This window comes from Panthera leo, chromosome F3 (assembly GCF_018350215.1).
Source record: "Panthera leo isolate Ple1 chromosome F3, P.leo_Ple1_pat1.1, whole genome shotgun sequence".
NCBI classification, from domain to species: Eukaryota; Metazoa; Chordata; class Mammalia; order Carnivora; family Felidae; genus Panthera; species Panthera leo.
The window spans coordinates 65912850-65935743 of record NC_056696.1 but is presented as its reverse complement, the minus strand read 5'-3'; the positions used below and the strand labels follow the sequence as shown (position 1 = coordinate 65935743).

The following is a 22894-nucleotide window of genomic DNA, read 5'->3' as shown; positions in this document are numbered from 1 at the left end:
TTATCTGCCCTTAGAAAAAATTATGCTTTTTTCTTTTGGCCAAGTGTGAATTTTTTTTTTAATTATTATTTTTTAACCAGGTGTTGGACAATGTAGCCTGTAGATTCACTCATGTTTTATTTTTTGTTTTTTTTTCTGGAATGGGAGCAAAGAAACAGGGAATAGTGGTCCCGGTCCTTGGAAACACTGTCCACGTCAGGACTGGATTGGTAAAAAGACAGAGAAAGCGTCCCGCCTTTGATTTCTCCTGTAACTTCCCTCGTTAATTTTAGGGTTTTTTGTTAGATCACTTTGGTGGCTCCAGGGCTTTCCCAAAAATCTTCTCGGGGCAGACTTCACCTCCTGATTCCTCAGACTGTAGACCAGAGGATTGAGCAGGGGAGTGACCACAGCGTAGGTCACTGCCACCAACTGATCCTTGTCTGAGGCAGACTTGGATCTGGGCCTCAGGTAAGTGATGGAGGCACAGCCGTAGTGCACAAAGACTACCGCGAGGTGGGAGATGCGTGTGGCAAAGGCCTTCCCTTCCCTTCAGCCGAGGGGATCTTCAGGATGGTGTTAACGATGAAGCCACAGGAGATCAGAATCAGCAGGAAAGGCGCCATGATCACCAGAATGCTTCGGCTGAATGGAGCCGGTTCTTTCACCTGGGTGTCTGCACAGGCCAACTTAATGACGGGCGCCATGTCACAGAAATAGCGGTTGACTCTGTTGGGACCACAGAAAGTCATGTCACAGATGAGTTTGGTGGCCAGCAAAGCAATGAAGAAGCCTGTGACTCCGGACAGGGAAACCAGCCCCAACCCTACCCTCTTGTTCATGATGAGCGTGTGGCTCATAGGGTGGCAAATCGCCACCTAACGATCGTACCCCATCGCAGCGATGAGAAAGCAATTGGTGCAGGAAAAGCCAAGGAAGAAGAAGAGCTGCGTGGCACAGGCCACAGAGGAGATGCCCTTGGTGGCTGAGAGCAGGTGGGCCAGCAGCTGAGGGATGATGCCAAGAGTGTCGCAGGATTTGGAGAAGGAAAGGATGAACAGGAACCCATACATGGGAGGGTGTAGAGTCTTGCTGCAGCGAATGACAGCCATGGTGGTGGCATCGGCCAACAGGATGGTCACATACAGAAGAAAGAGGACAGACAGCAGCAGTTGGAGAGCCCCCAGGCTAGAGAAGCCCACCAGGGTGAACTGGGTAACCACGGTGGTCCTGTTGAAGCCTTGCGTCTGGATGACTTCCTTCTGTGAATGAGTTTGGGAGAGACAAAATGATAACCATCTGTGTAATAAGAACATTCTCCCAGTGCCTTCACTTTCAGTATCATATTTCCTGGCTCAGAATATTGATAGATCTCTCTCTCTCTCTCTCTCTCTCTCTCTCAAAAAAAAGATATTCCTTTTGACAATTTTTAGAAGAAATTTTTAATCTCCAGTAATGGGAGAATGATTATATTAGAGAAATACACAACGGTTAAAAGAACCAACCACAGAAGCAAGTTTGATATTTCCAAAGGCTATATGAGGTTATGAGAACATTCTCCTACTGTAAGAGAAAAAGCAAGATATGAAGCCATATTTATAATAAGATTAGAGGTGATTTGGGTTTGCTTTCTATTTTTATGTTTTCCAAATATTTAACGAGAAACATATTTTAACTTGATGATTCTAAATATACTTCACTTTTATGTAGCCCAGAATATTTCCACCTCTTTTTGGCTACTGTCCAAACAGAAATAAGAATAATTTGCTACTTCTGAATGTGGTGCTATTATTTTTCCTAAATAAAAAATGGCTTTTAGGGGCGCCTGGGTGGCTCAGTCGGTTAAGCATCCGACTTCGGCTCGGGTCATGATCTTGTGGTCTGTGAGTTCAAGCCCCGCGTCGGGCTCTGTGCTGACAGCTCAGAGCCTGGAGCCTGCTTGGGATTCTGTGTCTCCCTCTCTTTCTGCCCCTCGCCCACTCATGCTCTGTCTCTCTCTCTCTCTGTCAAAAATAAATAAATATTAAAAAAATGGCTTTTGAAATATCTACATATCTAAATTATGCATGTAATTTACAACATCTGCCAGTGCACATGATTATTGGTAGCCGTCGTAATGGATGGCCTGTCCTCTGACAACAGGCAGTCGTCGTAGATGGCCTGCTAGGAAGGGGGCAAGCAAGAAAGCATGTCGGTGACCAAATACAATCAGCAGATGGGTGCAATGATAAAGGTGAACATTATTATTATTATTTTAAGTTCAAGAGCAATTCCTGGTGGAGAAGAGTCTGAAAATCCAACTCATCGTTCGATCTCCATCAGAAGGCACCTTGGGGAGTTGGGAATGGGGGTGGGGAGGTGAGGGGAAGGCAGATTTCTCTTGCTGTGATGAGGAAATGCATTTCCCCTGTTCCCGTTGAACGCGGCTGTTTACGGCACTTTCGTTATCAGAGGCAGAGCAGTGACCTCACAGGCCCTGGTTTCCTTCAGGCGACGGACCATCTCTCCAGTGCTCTCTCCACATCACATCCTTGGAGATCTTTCTACCGGCGCATGGTTGAGTTAAGACAGCCCCTATTTCACACTGCAGTAACATCCAGAGCCCCAATCATCCCACTTTCAGAACCAGTTCAGAAATTCAGGAGAAACCAGGTTTACGCGTACCCCTCGGCATCTCTCAGCTTGTTGGCCTCTCCAACGGCTGTGCGTGGAAGGAGTGGCTTCACCTGATGCACTTGTACAGGTTCATTCTTTATCATCTCTGCCGAGGCTCCTTCGCTTAGGTGGTTCCACCCACCTGCCGTCAGGACCCTTCCCCTTCGTGTGGCACTTTGCAGAAAACAAGAGGGTTTCACGTAAGCCTCACCACCCGGGAGACAGCACGAGTGTCTTTGTGTCCTTGTTACAGGCCACGTGAGTGCACGAAGTGCTTTCTCCCGAGCAGAGTAACCTAGAAGGATCCTCATCTTTGCACTTCCGGTGTTAAATTGAACTCATCTCCTATGTTTGGCTCCCTCTATAGATTATTAGCTTCTGTTTACAGGCCGGGATGACTTTCTTTATTAATAGCTGAATCCCTAGCATAAAGTGTGTGTCATAGGCTCAACATTTTTTGTCTGAATCGAATAGAAAACAGCTAAATAAGATGCTCGAGTAGTAGGGTCAGTGGCAAAATTTAAGTCTTTGAACTTCTAATCGACTTTCTCCTCTCTGTATCTTATGCCACTGCCATTTTATGTCAGAATCTGCCCCCCCACTTTTTCCACGGGACTAAAGCAAGCATGATCCCATGCTGCTCACTCAAGTAAAACTCCTTTTGCCGTTTCTGACTTTTCTGGAATAATCTGATTGTAATTTTCAAATTTTCTTCAATTATCAAATTTTATATTTTTATAAAATATATTATTTTTAATAAATAATATATATATTATTTTTTATAAATAATATATATTATTTTAAAATATATATTTTATATTTTAAATAAAATATATTTATTTTTTTAAATATATTTGTTTTTGAGACAGAGAGAGAGAGAGAGAGCGCAAGCAGGGGAGGGGCAGAGAGAGAGGGAGACACAGAATCTGGAGCAGGCTCCAGGCTCTGAGCTGTTGACACAGCCCGATGCGGGGCTCGAACTCACAGACCTCGAGATCATGACCTGAGCCGAAGTCGGAAGCTTAACCGACTGAGCCACCCAGGTGCCCCTAACCTATTGTTTTCTGCATTCAAATCCCTATCGTGTCTCACATTCTCCAATAAACCTTCCCTATTAGAATCCACATAGATACTTTTCCTCTTCATAACACTTAGAGATTTTGAAATCATACTTGTATGTTGAATAAGTTGGATATTATCTTGCAGTTCTATCTATCTATCTATGTATCATCTATCGAGTAGTACTATATACTATACATATAGATTATTATATATACCATATATTCTAGACTAAATACTACATATTATATAGTACATTATACTATATTTTATATATAGTATAGAATATATAGAGAATATAGTATAAAACTACATATAGCATAGGATGTATATAGAACATAGTACATAATACCACATAGAGTAGAGAATATATATAGTTTATAGTAACACACACTTTCACATACACACCTTCTATACGCTGTTTCTTTGAGGCGGGGGCCTTGGCGATGTCTTCTGAATGGTCTGTAGCACCCACCACACTACAGGGCACACAACAGGCTCTACAAACAAAAGCTTAATAAGTGATGACATGGCTTAATTCTCCTTTTGTTTCTGAGCTTTCTCACAGACTGTGATTTTATTTCCCCTAGAATGTGCTCTCTGCTCTTCTATTATAACCTATTCTCCAAGTCACCTTTTTTTTTAAAAAAAATCAAAATCTATGCTGATGCACTTTCCTGCCCTGCCTCTGTCACTTGTCTTGCTTCGTTTCTCGGCATTTCAATTTGATGGGAAATGTGCTATGTGTGCATATGTGTTTCTGTGTGTGTGTGCATGCACACGCCATCAGAGTGGATGCTTCCTTCATTTCAAGAAAAAAAGCAAATCAAGTTTTACTTGGGTGCAGAATCTTTTCCATAATAATAAAAAATTATTGTGCAAATCCATTCAAATTTGAAATCCTTGGTGGAAAATGTTTCCTTCTTCAGACAGTAACTGACACAGAAGATCCACTTACCCACTTATGTTCAAGTGATCAAGAAAGTTGACATAAGACTTTGAGTTTCATGGCTCACAGTCTTGTAGGTTTTTCGAATGTTGAAAAAGGCAGCAGTAGAAGGTCACTTGTAAAAGCCATGATGTCCGTCCTGAAAGAAGAAGCAATTGGGAAAAAAATGCCCTGAAACATTTCATAAAGTGTTAATCTAGACACTTAGATGTCCAAACCTTTTTGAGTCTTAAATAAGAGGTTGAAAATAGCCCATTCTATATTCATATGTCAATTCAGATTCTATAATTAAGTTGGAGAATATTCACAACCTTCTGGGATTCTAAGGACTAGGGTCCTCTAGGTCTTAAGGGGAGCTAATGGGAGAAAGAAAACAAATGGCTGAACTTACGCAAGGGCATTTTATCTAATACAGAAGAGGATAATTCAGATTGCAAAAAACGTTCCCCCTCTGTAAAGCACTAAAATGGCAAATAAGTATCCTTTTAGCATGGGGGGAGTTTAGTTACTCTCTGACAAAAAGGTTACAAAACACTGAGATGTCAAGAGAAAGCAAGTTTTCCAACCCCATGAAGACTGATTTGATAACATGTAAGAGGTAAAGGCAGGGTTTGGTGATTATGTGGAAAATCTCCATCTCCCTTCTCTACTCAAAGCCTGAATAAAAGTCAGACAACTGGGTTTTTAAATGACCTTCAGGGAATTATTGCAAGGGAAAGACTTTTATTCAGCAAACCACTCATAGAGTGTGGTGATTTGAAAGGCATAACATTAGGCATCACAGTGATTCAAAGATAAATAGATCACACCGATCGTTCTAATTTAGCAGGAAGACTAATACAAACGTAACAAGAGGCATGCTAAAGCATGTGCCAGTGGACATCAGGATGGCTAGAAAGATGACAAGGTCCCAGTGAAGATCCACGAACACAATCAGGGCTGAGATTCATCCCATGACTTTATGAACAAAAACACTGGGAGTAGGAAAGCTAACTGGAAACTACTGCATGTCTCATGCCAGGACGTTCAAGGGAAAACAAGTGAGGAGGAAGGCTGAGCACCCCTATTTCTGGTAGTAGCCAGTCTGGATATTCCAGCAAATCATCCTTCCGAAAACAACTAAAATGCCGGGGGAATATTTAAAGCATATATATAAATATGTTGACAAGCTGACAGCATAGCAGGAACTTTTCAGATCAAAATCTGAAACAAAGCAAGCATCTAGAAAGATGAGTGGAATGTTGGAAGTTCCTTCCACACTGAAGACATTGACTTATCTGGAAGGAATGACAAACCCACGACGCTGATTTGAGGGAATCAGAGGAGGAAGATGTTTGCAATTAAAGTCCAGTGCCCACCAAATGTGAGTCAAAAAATAGATCTTCTACTTTAAGCTCTGACTCTGAAGGATGGTGCCTTAGGATAAGCATGAAGCACAACTAAGCCTGCCCCTCAACTCACTGTTCAGAGACACTAATGGCAAAGTTGCCCCCAGGCTGACCAAAGACATGGGACATGGTGGGGGAAAATAAATCCATTTCAGAGAGGTTGTGAGCAGTAGGCCTTCATTCTGATTTGCAGTTCAAGTTTGCATCTCTGCTTGGTCTAAGAAATTTGAGCCCTGAATTTAATTTACAGTGGATCTAAACTGGTTGTCCTTCTAAAGATCTGCCAGACAGAAATACAGATTACCTCTGGAGAAAGGAAACCTGCTTGGCTTCTACATAAGAACAAAATAGAAAGTATAAAAATAAAAACAAGAAGAAAAACATCTCTTCACACGTGGCACGATGGTCTACATAGAAAATCCCAAAGATTAGATCCAAAAACCCCTGAAAGTAACAGATGAGATTAAAGCAAGATGCAGGATAAAGAGTTAATACACAAAAGTCCGTCTTATGAAATTATAAAAATACTGATGAAAGAAATAGAAGATTTCAATCAATGGAAAAAGAGTCCATGTTCATGGATAGGAAGACATAGTATTGTTAAGATGTTAGCTCTCCCCAACTTGATCTATAAATTCAAGGCAATCCCAATCAAAATCATAGCAACTTATTTTAGGTATATCAAGAAACTGACTATAAAGTTTATATGGAAAGGCTAAAGACCCAGGATAGCCAACACAGTATTGCATGTTAAGTACACTTTCTAGTTTCTATATCTGTTGTTTTAACATTTGGGGCCTTGACCAGGGAGAGACTGCCCTCCTAGGGTTAAAGGCTTCCAATTCCTGGAGATAACAGATGACTTTACTTAGAGCATGCCTTTCATGTGCAAACTGAAGAGTCTAGGCACCTTACTCTCAAAATGTCTGCTTTTTCAGGCTTTACATCATTTCCCTTTGCTGGTTATCCCAAGGCCATGTTTCAGACAACTAGGGATGGCCCCACACTCAGGAGCTCCCTGAAATTATCAAACTGTCCAGTCCTAAACCTGCTTAGCCTGCTTACCCTGCCTTGCCCTTTCCTTCCCATGAAAACCAAATAAAAAGGTGGGGGGGGGGGCGGGAGGTGAGATCTTTCTCATTTCCCCTTGTTCTCTCTGCCTGTGACCCAACTCAGTGTTCCTTGGTGTATTGACCTGAATGGCATGGTGTAACTCCCCACCCCCACCCCCATCATAGGAATTGTAATAAACTATCTTTTCAATGGCAATTACCTCCTGATCTGTTGGTCTATCTGAATAAAAATGAATCTACATTTTAAAACACGTTAAAAGAGAGCAATCAAGTTGGAGGACTGATGCTACCTGACTTCAAGACTTACTATAAAGTAACAGTAATCAAGAAGGCATGGTCTTGGTGAAGAAATAAATGAGTAGAAAAAGAAAGAAGCTATCCTATCATGAAAAGACATTGAAGAACCTTAAATGCGTATTGCTAAGTGAAAAAAGCCAGTCTGCAAAGGCTACATACTGTGTAACTTCCATTACCTGACACTCTGGGTAAAACCAAATTATAGAGACAGTGAAAAGATCAGTGGTTGTCCGGGGTTCAGGGAAGGTAGAGAGGGATAAAAAGGTGGAGTCTTGGGGATTTTTAGGGGGCTGAAACTGTTCTCTGTGGTATTACAATGGCGGATGTGAGACATTATGCATTTGTGAAAACCTAGAGAACCTATATACAATACAAAGTGTGAACCTCAATTTAACCTATAGACTTCAGTTAATACTAATGTGTTGATATTAGTTCAACAAATCCGACAGATGTGGGCTGCCTGGGTGGCTCGGTCAGTCAAGCATCTGATTCTTGATTTCAGCTTGGGTCATGATTTCACGGTTCCATGCTGTCAGTGAAGAGCCTGCCTGGGATTCCCTCTCTCTCTCTCAAAATAACCAAACATTAAAAAAACCCTAAATTTGACAAATGTAGTCCAGTATTTCAAGATGTTAGTCATAGGGGATGCTGGGTATATTGGTTGGGGAGGGTACAGACGGGAACTCTGTGTTTTTATGCATTATTTTCTGTAAAGCTAAAGATACTCTGAAAAGATAAAAACATCAAATTCTCACACATGATATCCGGAGAAATTAACCAGACACACATAATTTCATTGTATAATGACCAAAAAAGGGTGAAAATTATGGTGATAGAAGCCAGGGTAAAGGTTAGGTTTGGGCGATAATGCCTGGGAAGAGTCATAATGGAGCCTTATGAAGTTCTCACGATAATTTATTTATCTGGTGTGTTTAATTAATTAATTAAAACATTTTTTTAATGTTTATTTTTGAAAGAGAGACAGAGTGAGAGGCGGAGGGGCAGAGAGAGAAGGAGTCACAGAATCCAAAGCAGGCTCCAGGCTCCGAGCTGTCAGCACAGAGCCTGATGCGGGGCTTGAACTCACGGAGTGTAAGATCATGACCCGAGCTGAAGTCGGACACTTAACCGACTGAGCCACCCAGGTGCCCCTGGTGTGTTTAATTTATAAAAACTCCTCAAACTATACAACTTCTGATCTGTGCACTTTATGCTTTAAAACATCTACTTTAGTTAACAAAAGCAAAATAAGAGTTCCTCTTTTGGGAATAATAGATGAGGAAATTTTGACTCAACCCACCCACCAGGAATAACCAGAAAAGCTACAAGAAAATATTGGAGAAAAATTGGTTTGAAGACGTCAGGACCCTAAGGAGCAGAATCCAGGAAAAGCAAGAAACCTGGAGAGATTGTTCTAGTACATGGGGAGCATCCACTCGCCAGAGAACCTGGCAGTTTTGGAAGAGACTACCAAAAAGTCAAGAGATTGAGACTCATGGAGTTGGACGACAAAAGACCACAATGGAGTGGTGAGCTGGTGAACTCCCCAAGCGTTTCAGCTGAGACCCACAAGAGGAACATAATAGGAATGAGGCAAAGAAGAAATAAACCACCAGCCTTCTCAGAGCCTGAGTCCAGTTTCAAAGAGCCTCAAATCCTGGCAGACCTGAATGAACCAAGACTTCACCTAATATCTGCCCTCCATTAGTTTCTACTCTGACCAGTAGATCATAGTGGCATTCTGAGTCTCTCGGGATGTGCCTAAGCGTACGGACAGTATCTAAGAACCTCCACAAGGTCTGAATGTTTTCCTTTATCCAGTGCACAGGCACTTTAGTAAGTGGTGGAGATCTCTCTGGGAATTACTGGGTCAAGATTTTCAGGATACAATTGTGGCCATGTTGTGCGTCTTTCCTCAAAATTATCCATCTTCTTTTACAATCAAGGAGTTTCAGGCTTGGGAATTGGTGTCGTACTGAAATTTAGGTAAGAGGCTATGAATTACCATACTGGTAACTTGCACAGCCATCCATCAGACATAGACTACGATCAAACAGTTTATCGATTGGCTGCTCATCTATTTTATTGTCAGAAATCCCATTGTCAACTGGCCGTTTCCACAGATCTTTGCAGTTCATAACATTAATCATCATCACATGCTTCAGTTTATATTGTTCATTGTCCACATTGTATCTCTGACAGTTTTGTGTGACCCCCAGGCTTCCACTCTCCAGAGCACTATTACCCATCACCTCTAGTCTATAATAGCAATCACCACAGAACTCTTTAAGGATGTTTATATTCACTACTGCATTCTGTAAATGCAACCACGTCCCCTGGGTGTTGGTGGTTAGTGTTGTATATGGCAGTTTTCTATAGTGTTTCTATCCCAACACATTCATTTCCCGGAGCTTTTGGATTCATTATGGTGTGTTACAAAAACTGTGCCCTTTCCAATGTATTAACCATATGTCAATATTTAGTTCAGGCTTCAATTAGTTATTCTAGCAGACAATGCCTTTTCTGGAGGCATGAGTCCACCTATTAAATTCTGAATCCCAGTTGAGTGCTCCTGTATCGACAAATGTAACAAGATTGAAATTGATGTGTCTTCCCCTTTGGTCTAAGATCTTCATAGTTCTTTTTTTGCATAGGGACATGGCCTCCTCATCCCCACTGATACAAATTGGCAGGACTGATAGGTTTTTGTTTTTTCTGTTTAAGCTACCTCAGAGCTGGCCTTCCACCCTTCTATCCAGATCACATTGTGATCTTGATCCTGTTGGGGGCCTGTTAGGTGAAGGGGCAACTAGCCCAGGTGCAACCACAGAGTCTTTTATGCAGAGGACGGTTGATTCCCTTAGATGTGTGGGGGTTGGGGTGGTATCTTCTTCAACAGACAAGGGTGGTTCAGGGGAACTGGAGAATCAAGACCTCGGCCTCACTTAGGTCATCTGAAATGTATTCATCCCACGTCTCATCTCTCTTTTAGCATAAGAGCTCTCGTCAGGTTTATGTTTAAAAGCTAAATACACATCCAGACTGCGGACTTCACCCTCCGTGATGGCTGTTGTAAGACTCCAGATGATGTGGCCTCCTTCAAATTTGTTAAGAGGGCGTTCTGATTTTCCACGTCTTTTAACTTGTCTATTCATTACTCGTAACTTTGTCTGTGTTCACTCACTCTCTATCATTGTAAGAATACCAGGAGCTTAAAAATATAGTCACTGTGACTGGCATGCCATCTGAGCCAAAGCACATGACTGCCTGATGCTGTGGTCTTCCTCCACAATTCAAACTGTGCCACACTGATGCTTATCCGAGCATGAACTCATCCCTTTTCACACTAGTAAGGAGGTTATCTGTGTCTTCTTAGATAGATAAGGAACTTCATCCTGGAAACCCATGTTTTTTAGTCATCTCCGTTCCTAGTCACTGCATCAGTCAAGGTCCCAACGGAAAACTAATGGCACATTAAAATTGAGGAAGTTCGAAGCATAGGAGAATTGCATAGACAACGGAGTTACTTGGGATTAGCGGCATCCTAGTTTTGATGTCCTTCATACTTTTATCCAATTACTGTAATTGATAAGTCAGCTTTCTGGGGAAGAAGGCAGGGTCAAAGATCTGGAGTGAATGGGTGTATTTTGAACATCAGCATGATATTAATTCCTGTTCTTGACAAGGGGAAGAATAACAAAAGAAAATATAACGAAAGAAAATTTCAGATCATTATCTTCACCACAGATTTTGCTTTCCACGTAACAGTATTAAACGCCTCGGTGCATAGCCATTGGATCCTCAGTGCTCCCTGTGGGGAAAGTGTACTTAGCTGTCTCATTGACATCAAGCTTGACCATGAGACTTGCTTTAGCTAGGAAACGTAAAAGCTGGCGTGGACCACATTTTAGCAGAAGCTTTAAGAACTATGGCATAGATCTACCTGCCTCTTTCCCTTCCACAACAGGAATGGCTGGCCACAGATAAGGGCAATTTCTTCAGCCTGGATTGCAGAAAAGAGGAAACAGAGCCTGATATAGAAGTGGAACCACCTGGTATCCAAACACACCAGGCTCAAGAAACAAACCTTTGAAGTTGTCAACCACTTAGAATTTAGAAATGTCTATTATTACGGCACAACTTAGCAAAATTTGGCTAATATGACGCAAAAGAAATACTCAAGGCTTACAAAGACCAAACAAAGAAATATAGTGCTAGTTGTATTAAAACGTGATATTTAGGCTCTATGGCAAAAAACATTACCAATGATAAAGGAGTTTGGTTTATTTTATATATATATATATATATATATATATATATATATACACACACACATATATATGTATATATATATATATATAATATGGTTTAATTCATTATTAGGAAGCTACCATAATTTGAATATATATACATATTTATAATATTTATGTAACATGTATATAAATATTAATAGACTTAAGGGAAGAAACAGAAAATCCACAGTCATTGTGGGGAGTTTAATACCCCTTTCTTGGTAAGTCATATAAAAAGTAGAGTACAGATTAGTAAGGACACAGAAACACTGAACAATGTTAAAGCTTTTTATTTAGGAAAAAATAGCAAAATCCTTCATCTAACAATTGCAGAATGTATATCTACACACTGGACAATAAAGAAAATTTCAACTCACATCAAAGGATTAAAAGCACATAGAGCATGCTTTTATTTATTTATTTATTATTATTTTTTAAGATATAATTTATTATCAAATTGGCTACCATACAGTGTGTAAAGTGTGCTCTTGGTCTTGGGGTTCGATTCCCGTGGTTCAGCCCTTACATTCAACACCCAGTGCTCATCCCAACAAGTGCCCTCCTCAATGCCCATCACCCATTTTCCCCTGTCCCCCATCAACCCTCAGTTTGTTCTCTGTATTTAAGCGTCTCTTATGGTTTGCCTCCCTCCCTCTCTGTTTGTAACTATTTTTTTCCCCTTCCCTTTCCCCATGGTCTTCTGTTAAGTTTCTCAGTATCCACATAGGAGTGAAAACATATGGTATCTGTCTTTCTCTGACTGACTTATGTCACCCAGCATAATAGCTTCCAGTTCTATCCACGTTGCTGCAGGTGGCATGATTTCATTCTTTCTCATTGCCGAGTAGTGTTCCATTGTATATATAAATCAGATCCTCTTTATCCATTCGGCAGTTGATGGACATTTGGGCTCCTTCCATAATTTGGCTTTTGCTGAAAGCGCTGCCCTTCAAATCAGCACTCCTATACCCTTTGGATAAATTCCTAGTAGTGCTACTGCTGAGTCATAGGGTAGTTCTATTTTTAATCTTTTGAGGAACCTCCACACTCTTTTCCAGAGCGGCTGCACCAGTTTGCATTCCCACCAACAGTGCAAGAGGGTTCCCATTACATAGAGCATACTTTTAGCCTACAGTGCCCATATCAATAACAACGCCAAAAACATAAAGCCCACAAAGATCAGGGATGTTTCTTCACTTTGCTTCTGATCCATATCTGGTCCTAGAAGCATGCATGGCACATAGCAATCAATAAATATTTCCTGAATAAACAAATAAATACAAAGTATAGCTAGAAAATCCCCCATATGTTGGGAATTTAGGTAGTATACATAACTGCTAGTTAAAGAATTCTCTAGTGAGAAAATATTTTTAAAATATTGCATCTGAGAGCTTGTGAGATTCAGCTACCATAGCACTTAGAAGGGAATCGACAGCCATAAATACCTACAACAGGAAGGAAGAAGGACTGAAAGCTACTTGCACAGCCTTGAAATCACGTATTAGAGAAAAGATCTAAAAATAAACATTAGAGGAAAGAAAGGTTACAGTCAAAGTAGGAATTGAAATAGGTGAAACAGAAGAGAAACTTAATATATAGACAATTAGCAAAGTCAAAAATTGTTCCTCTGAGCAAAACCGATGTGATAAATCTCCAGTAAGCCTGATCAGAAAAAGACAAATTCAATACACATTATTAGAATTGATAAAGGGGATATGACCACAGATGATGTGGGGAATAATATGTTCATAAAAGCACACTGGGGAGAGTGTGATACCTACATCTATAAAAGTTAGATGAAAATCAATGACGTCTCAGGAAAATAAACCTTCACATGATCCATTCTGGAAGATACGAGTGTTTACTTAAACATTAAACAATTGAATCATTTATAAGCCATTCAATAAAGAAATATCCAGGCCCAGATGGCCTCCACAATTTCAATGACTCACATGAAGACACAATACTCCCCAAGTCATTTTGTGAGGCCAGTGTCATCTTGATATCAAAACTCAATGAGGGGCACCTGGGTGGCGCAGTCGGTTAAGCGTCCGACTTCAGCCAGGTCACGATCTCACGGTCCGTGAGTTCGAGCCCCACGTCAGGCTCTGGGCTGATGGCTCGGAGCCTGGAGCCTGTTTCCGATTCTGTGTCTCCCTCTCTCTGCCCCTCCCCCGTTCATGCTCTGTCTCTCTCTGTCCCAAAAATAAATAAAAAACGTTGAAAAAAATTAAAAAAAAAAAAAAAACTCAATGATAGATCATACAATGCCAAATGGAACTCCTAAGAGAAGTGGAAATTCATACTTTGTGTATATAGATGCACACGCACATACATGCATGCATTCACCAGCACAGGCACACACACATGCATGCACACACACACACAGGAGCACATAATGAATATTAGCACATGTTTTAAAAGATAAAACAAAATGACCTCCACTGAGTTTAGCCCCAAAATGCAAGGGGCTCTTTTTTGACATTAGGAAAATTGTAATAAAATTTCCCACTTTAACCAATTAAAGAAGGACAATAATATAATCATTCAAAAAAAAAAAAAAAACAACTTGTATCAAATGAGAAAGAGAAAGCTATCTCTTAATCTGGTAAAGTTTATACACAAAGAAACTAGAGAAAATTTCAAATTTAATAGCGACACGTTGGAAGTTGTTCCTTTGAGATAAATACCAATAGCCCATCCATCTCACTTCTATTCAATGTTTCACAGGAGGCTCCAGGGAGTAGAACAAAAGGATAAAAAAAAAAAGATTGGGAAAGAAGAATCAAATTGTCTTTACTTGCAAATGATGTTATTATGTGTGTAGGAGTCCAAAAGAATTTACAAGAATTTATTTGAAGTAATCACAATATTTAGCAGTTCTGTTAAACTTTAAAACGTTGCATTACAGATCTCGTGCATTTCCAAACATTGCAACAAGGGATTTGAAAAAAAAAAAAAAAAAAAAGAAAGAAAGATGCTATGTACAAAATCCTCAACATAGAAATAAGTTAAAAAAATTCATATGCCAGACTTCTGTAGGGGGCAATTACGAAATCTCATCATGAGCCGTTAGAGAAAGAGCTACATAAAGGAAGGCAGGGCAGACCCGGTGCACGTGAGGACACAGCACCTGAGTCAAGCCTATTTCCTATCAGCGGGTGACAGGTGGGTTCATGCCGTGACGCGTAGGGCAGATGGTTAATATGCGTAGAGTAATTCCCACAGCGTTTATACAGAATGCACTATATTTAGGCATTGTTATAACCTTACATTTATTAATGCAATATAATCCTCACGGTAGTTGATCGTACAAATAATATCATGTCACAATTTAACGGATGAGGAAGGCGATGAACAGAAAGATGAAGTAATTTGCCTACGGTCACACGGCCGCGAGTGAAGGAGCTGGACACAGTGAGGCTACGAATCCACGCCCTGACCCAGTGCACTGTTCCCCCTTCGCGCGCGCGAGAAGAAAACCAAAGAAAAAGGAAAGTATGAGCTAGTGAGACAGCGCAAGATTGCGAACAAGCACAAGAATAGTCAACCTCTAGGCGGAAAAGGCCAGCAGCAGAACAGGACATGAGTAATAGCAACGATATAGACTAAACATCTTCTGCCTTTTACTGGCGAAAGTAGCAGCTGCTACTTTTCACTTCCGGCCTTGACTCTCGCGTGTTGCTGGGGGTGGGGCCAGGTGACACTTCTCTGGAGTCAGTCTGGCATCAGCTCCCTCAGACCTCGATGACCCTGTTCCTGCACTCCGCAGCCCGGCTGCAGGAACCCCGGCCACTCTGGGGGTGCGGGGCGTGCAGAACACCGGCTGTCGTCTGCTGGCTGCCATGGGTCAGGAGATTACGAACAACTTCGCCCTTGTCGTCTCACGTAATCCTCGTGACCGTCCTCGGTGCTCATTCAGTTCCTTACCCACTTGCACGTCTTCCTAAATGGGTTTCACAGAGTGCTAGGTTTTCTTTTTTTTGAATTGCTTGTTCACTCATGTATTTTATTTTTTGAATTGTTTGGCTTTATGTTTATGACCTTTAAATTTTTTCTATATTTATATTGCTATGAATGAGTGATCGCTTTTATAAGTGCTTAAATAGTTTTGCTCATCTGGCCCTTTATTTTATGTCAAAACATCTTTTCAAGTTTATTATTTTTTTTGAGACAGACCGAGACAGGATGAGTGAGAGACAGGGAGATGGAGAGACAGGGAGAGAGAGAGAGAGAGAATCCCAAGCAGCTAGCACAGAGCCCGATGCCGGGCTTGAACTCACGAAACCCCAAGATCGTGACCTCAGCCGAAACCAAGAGTTGGATGCTTAACTGGCTGAGCCACCCAGGTGCCCCATCCTTTATTTTAATTAACAGCTAAGCGATATTGTATAAATCATTTATACGTTAAAATAATTTCCTGTTTACTATTTCCGTTTTCATGTTTAGAGAGCTCCTCAAGATTGACTGTATTTACTTAAGTTTTCTTTTAAATTCACCATATTGTAAAATGTTGTGATAGCTGATCAATTTTTGGAATAAAAACGTGTGAAATAAAATCTTATTGGCATTCTTTTAATATTAAATGATGTGCATAGCTCCATTTCTTTTAAAGATAACCCTTCCTCAATTATTTGGCTGCATAATAATATGACTTTTGGATTTTCTGTTCTGTGCTTTGATCCGTGGGTCCAGTTTGCTTTACTGTCACACTAAATTAATGATTGTCATTTTATGGTGCATTTTACTTTCAGCAGGGCAGTTTGTACCATCATCTGCCATTAGCCTTTCATTAGAGATGCAGGGGTGTTTATCACACTATCGAAAAATAGATACTGGCATCGATTTGAAGTTAAAGATGCAAAAAGGATTACTTGGTATCTCTACAGAATTGAGACACCTTATCCTGGTACAAAGTTACATATTTACACAGGTTTTATTCTGTATCCCTCAGAAAAGAGTCTTTCTTTATATTCTAATAAAATAAAAATTTTATTTTACTAGAGCTCGACTAGACATTGTTAAATATATTGCGAGACGTTTTGTAAGATCAATAATTTATCGTTCTCATTTTTTGCCAACACCTGTTGACCTTCTCACACAGCTGTTTTGAGCCCCCAGAGGGACACATGTATCCCAGACATGACCCTTTCCTCTTGGTCTCCAGGATGCATGGTGTTTAAGGATTTGCTCTTCACCCTTCAGAGCCCTGTGGACGCACCCAGTGCAGCCATCGACTCTCCCCCGCCCCCCAACCCCCGCGTATCCCCTCTGCAGAGTTTACTCCTCCTATAAATTCATCCTGAGCGGCTTCTCCCCTGGTAGCTGCCAGCGACGTCTGTCTCTTGCCCAGAACAGACACAACGTCTGCCCTGTTGTTGTGCTATCACACCCCCTGGGAAAGATTCCTGCATCAAAGTCCTTTCCACCTTGCTAATAAAGATTCATCGGGGGAATGAGCAACTTTCTTGACGGAGACACTGGAGGGAAAAAGCAAACAGCAAAATCATGTTCCGAAAGGTTTTCCTTTTGGCAAGGCCAAGATTAAGTGGAATAGTTCAAGGAAATAGTGCGGAAAGTCATCTCAGGAAGTGCAGACGTTTTTGGGGGGAAAAGATAGAGGAAGTCATGTCATGGAGCGCCGAGCGAGTTTGAATTAATAAACAGAAGTTGAGCAGGTACACGAGGCATAGGGATAATGTGCTAGGAGATGGGCATTTCTGGAACCCTGTTTTTGCCATGAGCTGGTCTCTCTCGTCCTGTTAGACAGATGTTGCCTGTGTGTCTGGTCACTGGGCTCAACCCCTCACTCAGACCGGTGCACTTGGGCCATGGCCACATTTTAATCGCCAGGAGAGCAGGAGGAGGGACTCACGGCACGGGAGTGTGCAGGACGCTTTTCTGAGCGATTGTCTTCTCAAAGGAAAGATGTCCTGTGGAGACGCGCAGAACTGACCTGGGCCACGCAGAATTCCATCTTTGATTTCACAACGGCTGGTTTTCTGAAAATGTGTGTGCTTGCGATATCTCATTAAAATCATCAAGGGAGGTGAGAAAAGGATCGGGAGTTCAGTGTTGAATTTTTTCTCTGAGCGTAAATACCCAGTCAATCTGATCAATTCTCGATCCTCGCGAATGTTAATATTGTTATAGATCAATGAGTAGGAAAACTGAAATCGCATTTAAAAATAATCTTTCACTGACTTACATGGAACAGAACTCCTTGAGGTGGGAGAATCTTGTTGGCGGGGCTCACGCTAACTCACCCTCCTCAGTGTGGATGCCTCTGTGGTGGGGGTTTAACCGCTGTCTCGCCTCCAGCTGTAATTCCCTCTCCTCTAATCTTTCTTTCTAATGTGTAAATGCTTTAGGTTGACATGCTTAAAGTTATGTTTTCTTGAGTTGTGAATTGAATTGTGAACTGAATTGTGATTGGCCTGCTTAGTGCCACTCAGGGTCTTAACAATCAGTCTTGGGGCGCCTGGGTGGCTCAATCAGTTAAGCATTGGACTTTGGCTCAGGTCACGATCTCACAGTTTGTGAGCTCGAGTCCCGCTAGGGTGAGGCCGCTTCTCTCTCCCTCCCTCTCTGCCCCTCGTGGGGTTGTCTGTCTCTCTCTCTCCTCTCTGCTCCTCGTGGGGTTGTCTCTCTCTCCTCTTCTCTCTGCTCCCTCGCTCACTTGCGCCTTCTCTCTCTCAAAGATTTAAAAAACAGAAAAATTAAAAAAGAAAATCAGTCTTAATATGCGAGGCCAGCCGAGAGGCCACAAATCCAATCGTATTGCTATATATTGTCTTACCGCCAAGGTCACAGAAATTCCCTGATCCCTAATTCTGCCTTGGTTTAGTCTTCCCCATGATGTATTCATGGATGACAATCCTGAATAGGAAAAAAACACCCCATGAATTTATTATTACTGGCTGAATGCATGCGCTCAGCTCGAATAACAGCTTAATCTGAAGGCCTAAGGAGCTTTGTTTCTCACTAAGGCCAACCCCAGATCTGAAGATCTTCCACTTTTCTGCAAGTTACACAGGACCACAGAGAGGAGCTGCAATTAACCAGGAGCGTCTGTGTGTGTGTGTGCGCGTATACATCCCTGTGTGCATATGTGCATGTGTATGAGTGTGTGCACGTGTGTGCATGCATCTATCTGTGTGTGCATGGGTGTGTGACTGGACACACGTGCGCATGTGTTTATACCCCACGTGTGCACGTGTATATATGTGTGCACATGAGTGTGCACACAGGCATCTGTGCGTGTGTGCACGTGTGTGTATACATCTGTGTGCACGTGTGTGTGTGTGTGTGTGTGTGTGTGTGTGTGAGTGCACATGTGAGTATATGTGTGAAAGAGGAGGAAGGAGAGCAGGATGTTCAGTTCTAACCCATGAGGTCAGGCCCAAGGTCAAATGAATTCTCTGGTCACATAAAAAAAGAGTAAGGACGAAAAATTATATAGGATTATATAGGGATAATGTGCTAGCAAATTATCCCAGGAAAAGAGTCATTCTGACACACGTGACCTTTCTACCCACTTATCAGGGTTCTGCTATCTGACTCCAAGTTTCAGTGTCCACGAGTCTTGGACAAGACCAGAGGAAAGCGGGGGAGGTTTTCTTATGCCACGCCCCCACCCCCCACCAATACTCAAATCCCCTTCCGTTTTAGGAAGGGGATTCGCCACACAGTGTGATGTGCAGGCCATTTATCCCATCGGTGAGAGGTCGTCTTACGCCACATGGTGTCGTCTGCTGCTGCCGAAGACGAATACAACGCATTTTACCGGCCACTAATTAAAAAGGTCCTTCTTCGCCAGGGGTCACGTGAGAGCACTGAAGGCCAGCCATTAAAGGAGGCAGATGACGGGGGCTCAGCATTGGCCCTACTCACCAGGGGGCCAGACGGTTTTAATTCTCCGACAGCTGGTTTCTTATCTACGAAGTACAGATCCTACCGCGTGACCTCTGGGCTGCCCCAAGTGCACACCGAGTAACTACCTTGAAACAGCAGCGCACCCTGCAGGTTTGAACAATTAATGCACGAAGCTGACTCCTGGGGGTTACCAGTTTATTTCCTTTTCGCGAGTCACTTGATAGGCTGGGCCTTGGCTGCACAACAGACCCAAGGGAGAGAGACCCTGATGGCCAAAGAAATGAACTTCGCTTTAGTCTCTGTGCTTTTCAGGCCCCACCCTCAAGAAATGGAAGAAGTGAAGTTGACTTAACAGCCCTGCCGGCAAGCTCACCATCCCGCAACAAACCGGGAACTGCAAATGAGACTTCCGGGTCCCCTCCCTCCTGCTTCAAGCCCAGGCAGGGATATGTCATGGATGAGCATCTGGTGGAAGGAAAAGGAAAAATGCGGAAACAGATAACTCAGTTAGAAGACCTTTATTGACAGGTGCATCTCAACACCTAAAGCCAGAAGGCAGCTTTCTGCCCAGAGCCGAGAGCCGGTTTGCTCTCACTCCTGCAGAAAGGAGAGAAAACCAAAATGTCCCAGGCAAGTTCTGGTCTCCATTGCATATGCAGACTCCTGAGCTTCGGGGAGAACAGGAACTGTTTGCTCGTTACACAGGGATTTCTATTTGCCGAAGAGTTAGTGAAAAAGGTTGAAGCTTAGCCTCCTTTTGTTGGCCACGCTGTGACATTTTAGGTGTTCTCTTTAACCCATGCTTCCGACGGTATCTTCAAGAGATATTAACCAAGTTTACGCTTGTGTCAGTGCATAGAAAATTAGAAAAAAGTCAGCTCCCATAATACATCAGAAACACAGAAACAGATCACTTCTTGCAGAATTTTCTTGCTTGAACTTTAGTTGGATGCATCTTAGGCGCTGAACATGGTCCCGCTCATTGTGCAAACATTACCTCATTGAAACATTGTGGTCTGCCGATATTGAAAAACCGAAATTCAGGAAATACCCAGAAAGGGAGAAATATGGAAACAGGAACTTCCGCGTCCCTGAAACAGAGAACCAGGGCTACGCAGTATTTTTCAGGTCGGCTTCTCATCTGGCTGAGACTGAATGACAGTATTTGCCATAGCCTAGAGTTCTGGACACACCCAAGTTTTCCTATAATCGCCATCTATTATTTTTCCCTCAGCTGAAAAAACTTCAGTGAGCAATATTTAATGTGATCACAGCAAGAAGATGTGTTTTTCTGAATTTTATACTTGGAAATGAAGGAAATGATCTCTGCTCTTGAAAACTGTGCTCACTTGCTCAATCATTTCTGCTCTGGGAATTTTTCCTGGTATGCCTTGTGCTTTAATGGCTTGGGAAGAGCAGGAGCTCGGTTAACATCGTGGCAGGGAAATGGTTTTTCCCGCAGCTCTACGAAGAGCTGACTTGAACTCCTTATTTCTCAAGCTGTAAATCAGCGGATTGAACAAGGGAGTCAGGATGGTGTAGGAGACTGATATGAGAGCATCTCGGCTTGAGGAGTAGTTGGACTTGAGCCGTAAGTAGATAAAGGAGGCACAGCCATAATGGATGGTGACAACAATGAGGTGGGACGCACAGGTGGAGAAGGCTTTGTACCTGCCCAATGTGGAAGGAAACTGGAGTATGGCAGAGATGATGTGAATATAGGACACCAAAATCAGTGACAGGGGGATAACCAGGACCAGTGCACAGAGCATGATGATGACAATCTGACTCAGGTAGGTATGATGAGATGCCACCGTGAGGACAGGGGCGATGTCACAGAAGAAATGATGGAGCTGGTTGGAGGCGCGGAAGGGCAGGTGGAATACCACGGAGGTGATAATCTGTGCAATAGTAAAGCCACAGGCACAGGCAGCAGCCACGAGTCCCACACACACCCCGTGTCCCATGAGCACCGTGTAGCGCAGAGGGTTACAGATGGCCACGTAGCGGTCATACCCCATGGCCGCCAGCAGGAAGGAGTGAGAGCAGCCGAGGAAGAGGAAGGTGAACATCTGGATGGCACAGCCCAGGAAGGAGATGGTCTTCTTCTGGGCCAGGAGGTCAACCAGCATCTTGGGTACGATGACGAAGGTGTAGCAGGTCTCAGAGCAGGAGAGGACAGCGAGGAAGAAGTACATGGGGGCGTGAAGGGCTCTGTCTAGCACGATGGTGGAAACGATGATGGCATTGGTGCCCAGAGTGAACAGGTAGAGGGGCAGGAAGGCAACAAAGAGCAGCCGCTGCAGCCCGGCCAGAGAAGAGAAGCCGAGGAAGACGAACTCTGTCACCACGGTCCCGTTGCCCTGCTCCATGGAAGGTACATCATTCAGAGACAATCCAAGAGAGGCAGAGATAGTGTCAAGAGAGACCTCTGAAAACAAGTAGAATCACAAGAAATTGGCCACGACAGAGCAGGTGTTAAGATCCGTGCTCTAAATTCATGATTCCCCCTCCATGCGGTTTAATTTTAAGACAAAAAGGTGCCTAAAATCAGCCACGTGGGCAACCAGGTGAGTGTCCAGAGTCATCCTAACAGCATAGGCAAACCATTCTTGACATTTCTCAGACCCAGCTCTCCCTCCGTCTTCTCTTGCAGGTTGTGGCTGTTACGCACATTCGTAACTCCGCGCTCTGTTTATCCCACAGACCTTGCCATTGGCTTGCTTGTCCCCACCCTGTCCCATACCGTCAGTTGCAGAGTGAATCATCTGAACACACTACGCGGAGAGGTGAATCTGTCTATGACTCTCAGCACCTTCCCCTTAGCATTCTCTTTACACTCTGACATTTAGCTCCCACCTCCCCACGACCTGCACCTGCATTCTCCCCGCCCCCCGTTGGCCACACTCTCTGGTGTGGTCATTGCCTCCACCTTCTTGTACTCTGATTACTCGGACTCTTGCTTCCAAGCCTTCATTCTGTTCTCCAATCTGGAACAAGTTTTCCAGGATGGAATATACCTCTGCATCCTCCAACGCCCACCTCAGAGTCCTTCCTCCTGCAGAGAGAACGGCCATCTTCCTCGGGACTCTTGTCCATTTCCATCACTTCTCTTAATGCCTACAGATACCCCATTGAGCCCATCCTTCCCATCCCACCCCACATCTCTCCGGTCCGTCTTGCCCCTGATGCCCAGTACAACTTCTGAAATATAAATGGTATCATGTTGCTCCCCTCCTCAAAATTTTACTCATGGCTTTGTACTCCAACCCCTTGTTTTGGAAACCAAAATGTTTTTGTGATCATCTATGGTTCTGTATGTGATGC

At 42.8% G+C, this 22894-nt stretch overlaps 2 protein-coding genes across 2 annotated transcripts; both read right to left on the bottom strand.

Annotated features, from left to right (window-relative positions):
- Nucleotides 1-195: 195 nt before the first annotated feature.
- On the bottom strand, nucleotides 196-15539 carry LOC122211565 (olfactory receptor 10T2-like). The gene is given in 6 exon segments (XM_042924798.1): nucleotides 196-522; nucleotides 525-1241; nucleotides 4088-4172; nucleotides 4710-4781; nucleotides 9411-9659; nucleotides 15352-15539. Coding segments are annotated over 6 exon segments (1638 nt in total).
- A 5455-nt stretch (nucleotides 15540-20994) lies between these two features.
- On the bottom strand, nucleotides 20995-22291 carry LOC122211807 (olfactory receptor 10K2-like). The gene has a single exon (XM_042925226.1). The coding sequence runs from the start codon at nucleotides 21937-21939 to the stop codon at nucleotides 20995-20997; it is 945 nt and encodes a 314-aa protein (XP_042781160.1). The 5' UTR covers nucleotides 21940-22291.
- Nucleotides 22292-22894: the final 603 nt, after the last annotated feature.

What these genes read in the sequence shown, in the direction of transcription:
- LOC122211807 (XM_042925226.1), bottom strand. Translation starts at nt 21,939, where the DNA reads ATGGAGCAGGGCAACGGGACCGTGGTGACAGAGTTCGTCTTCCTCGGC.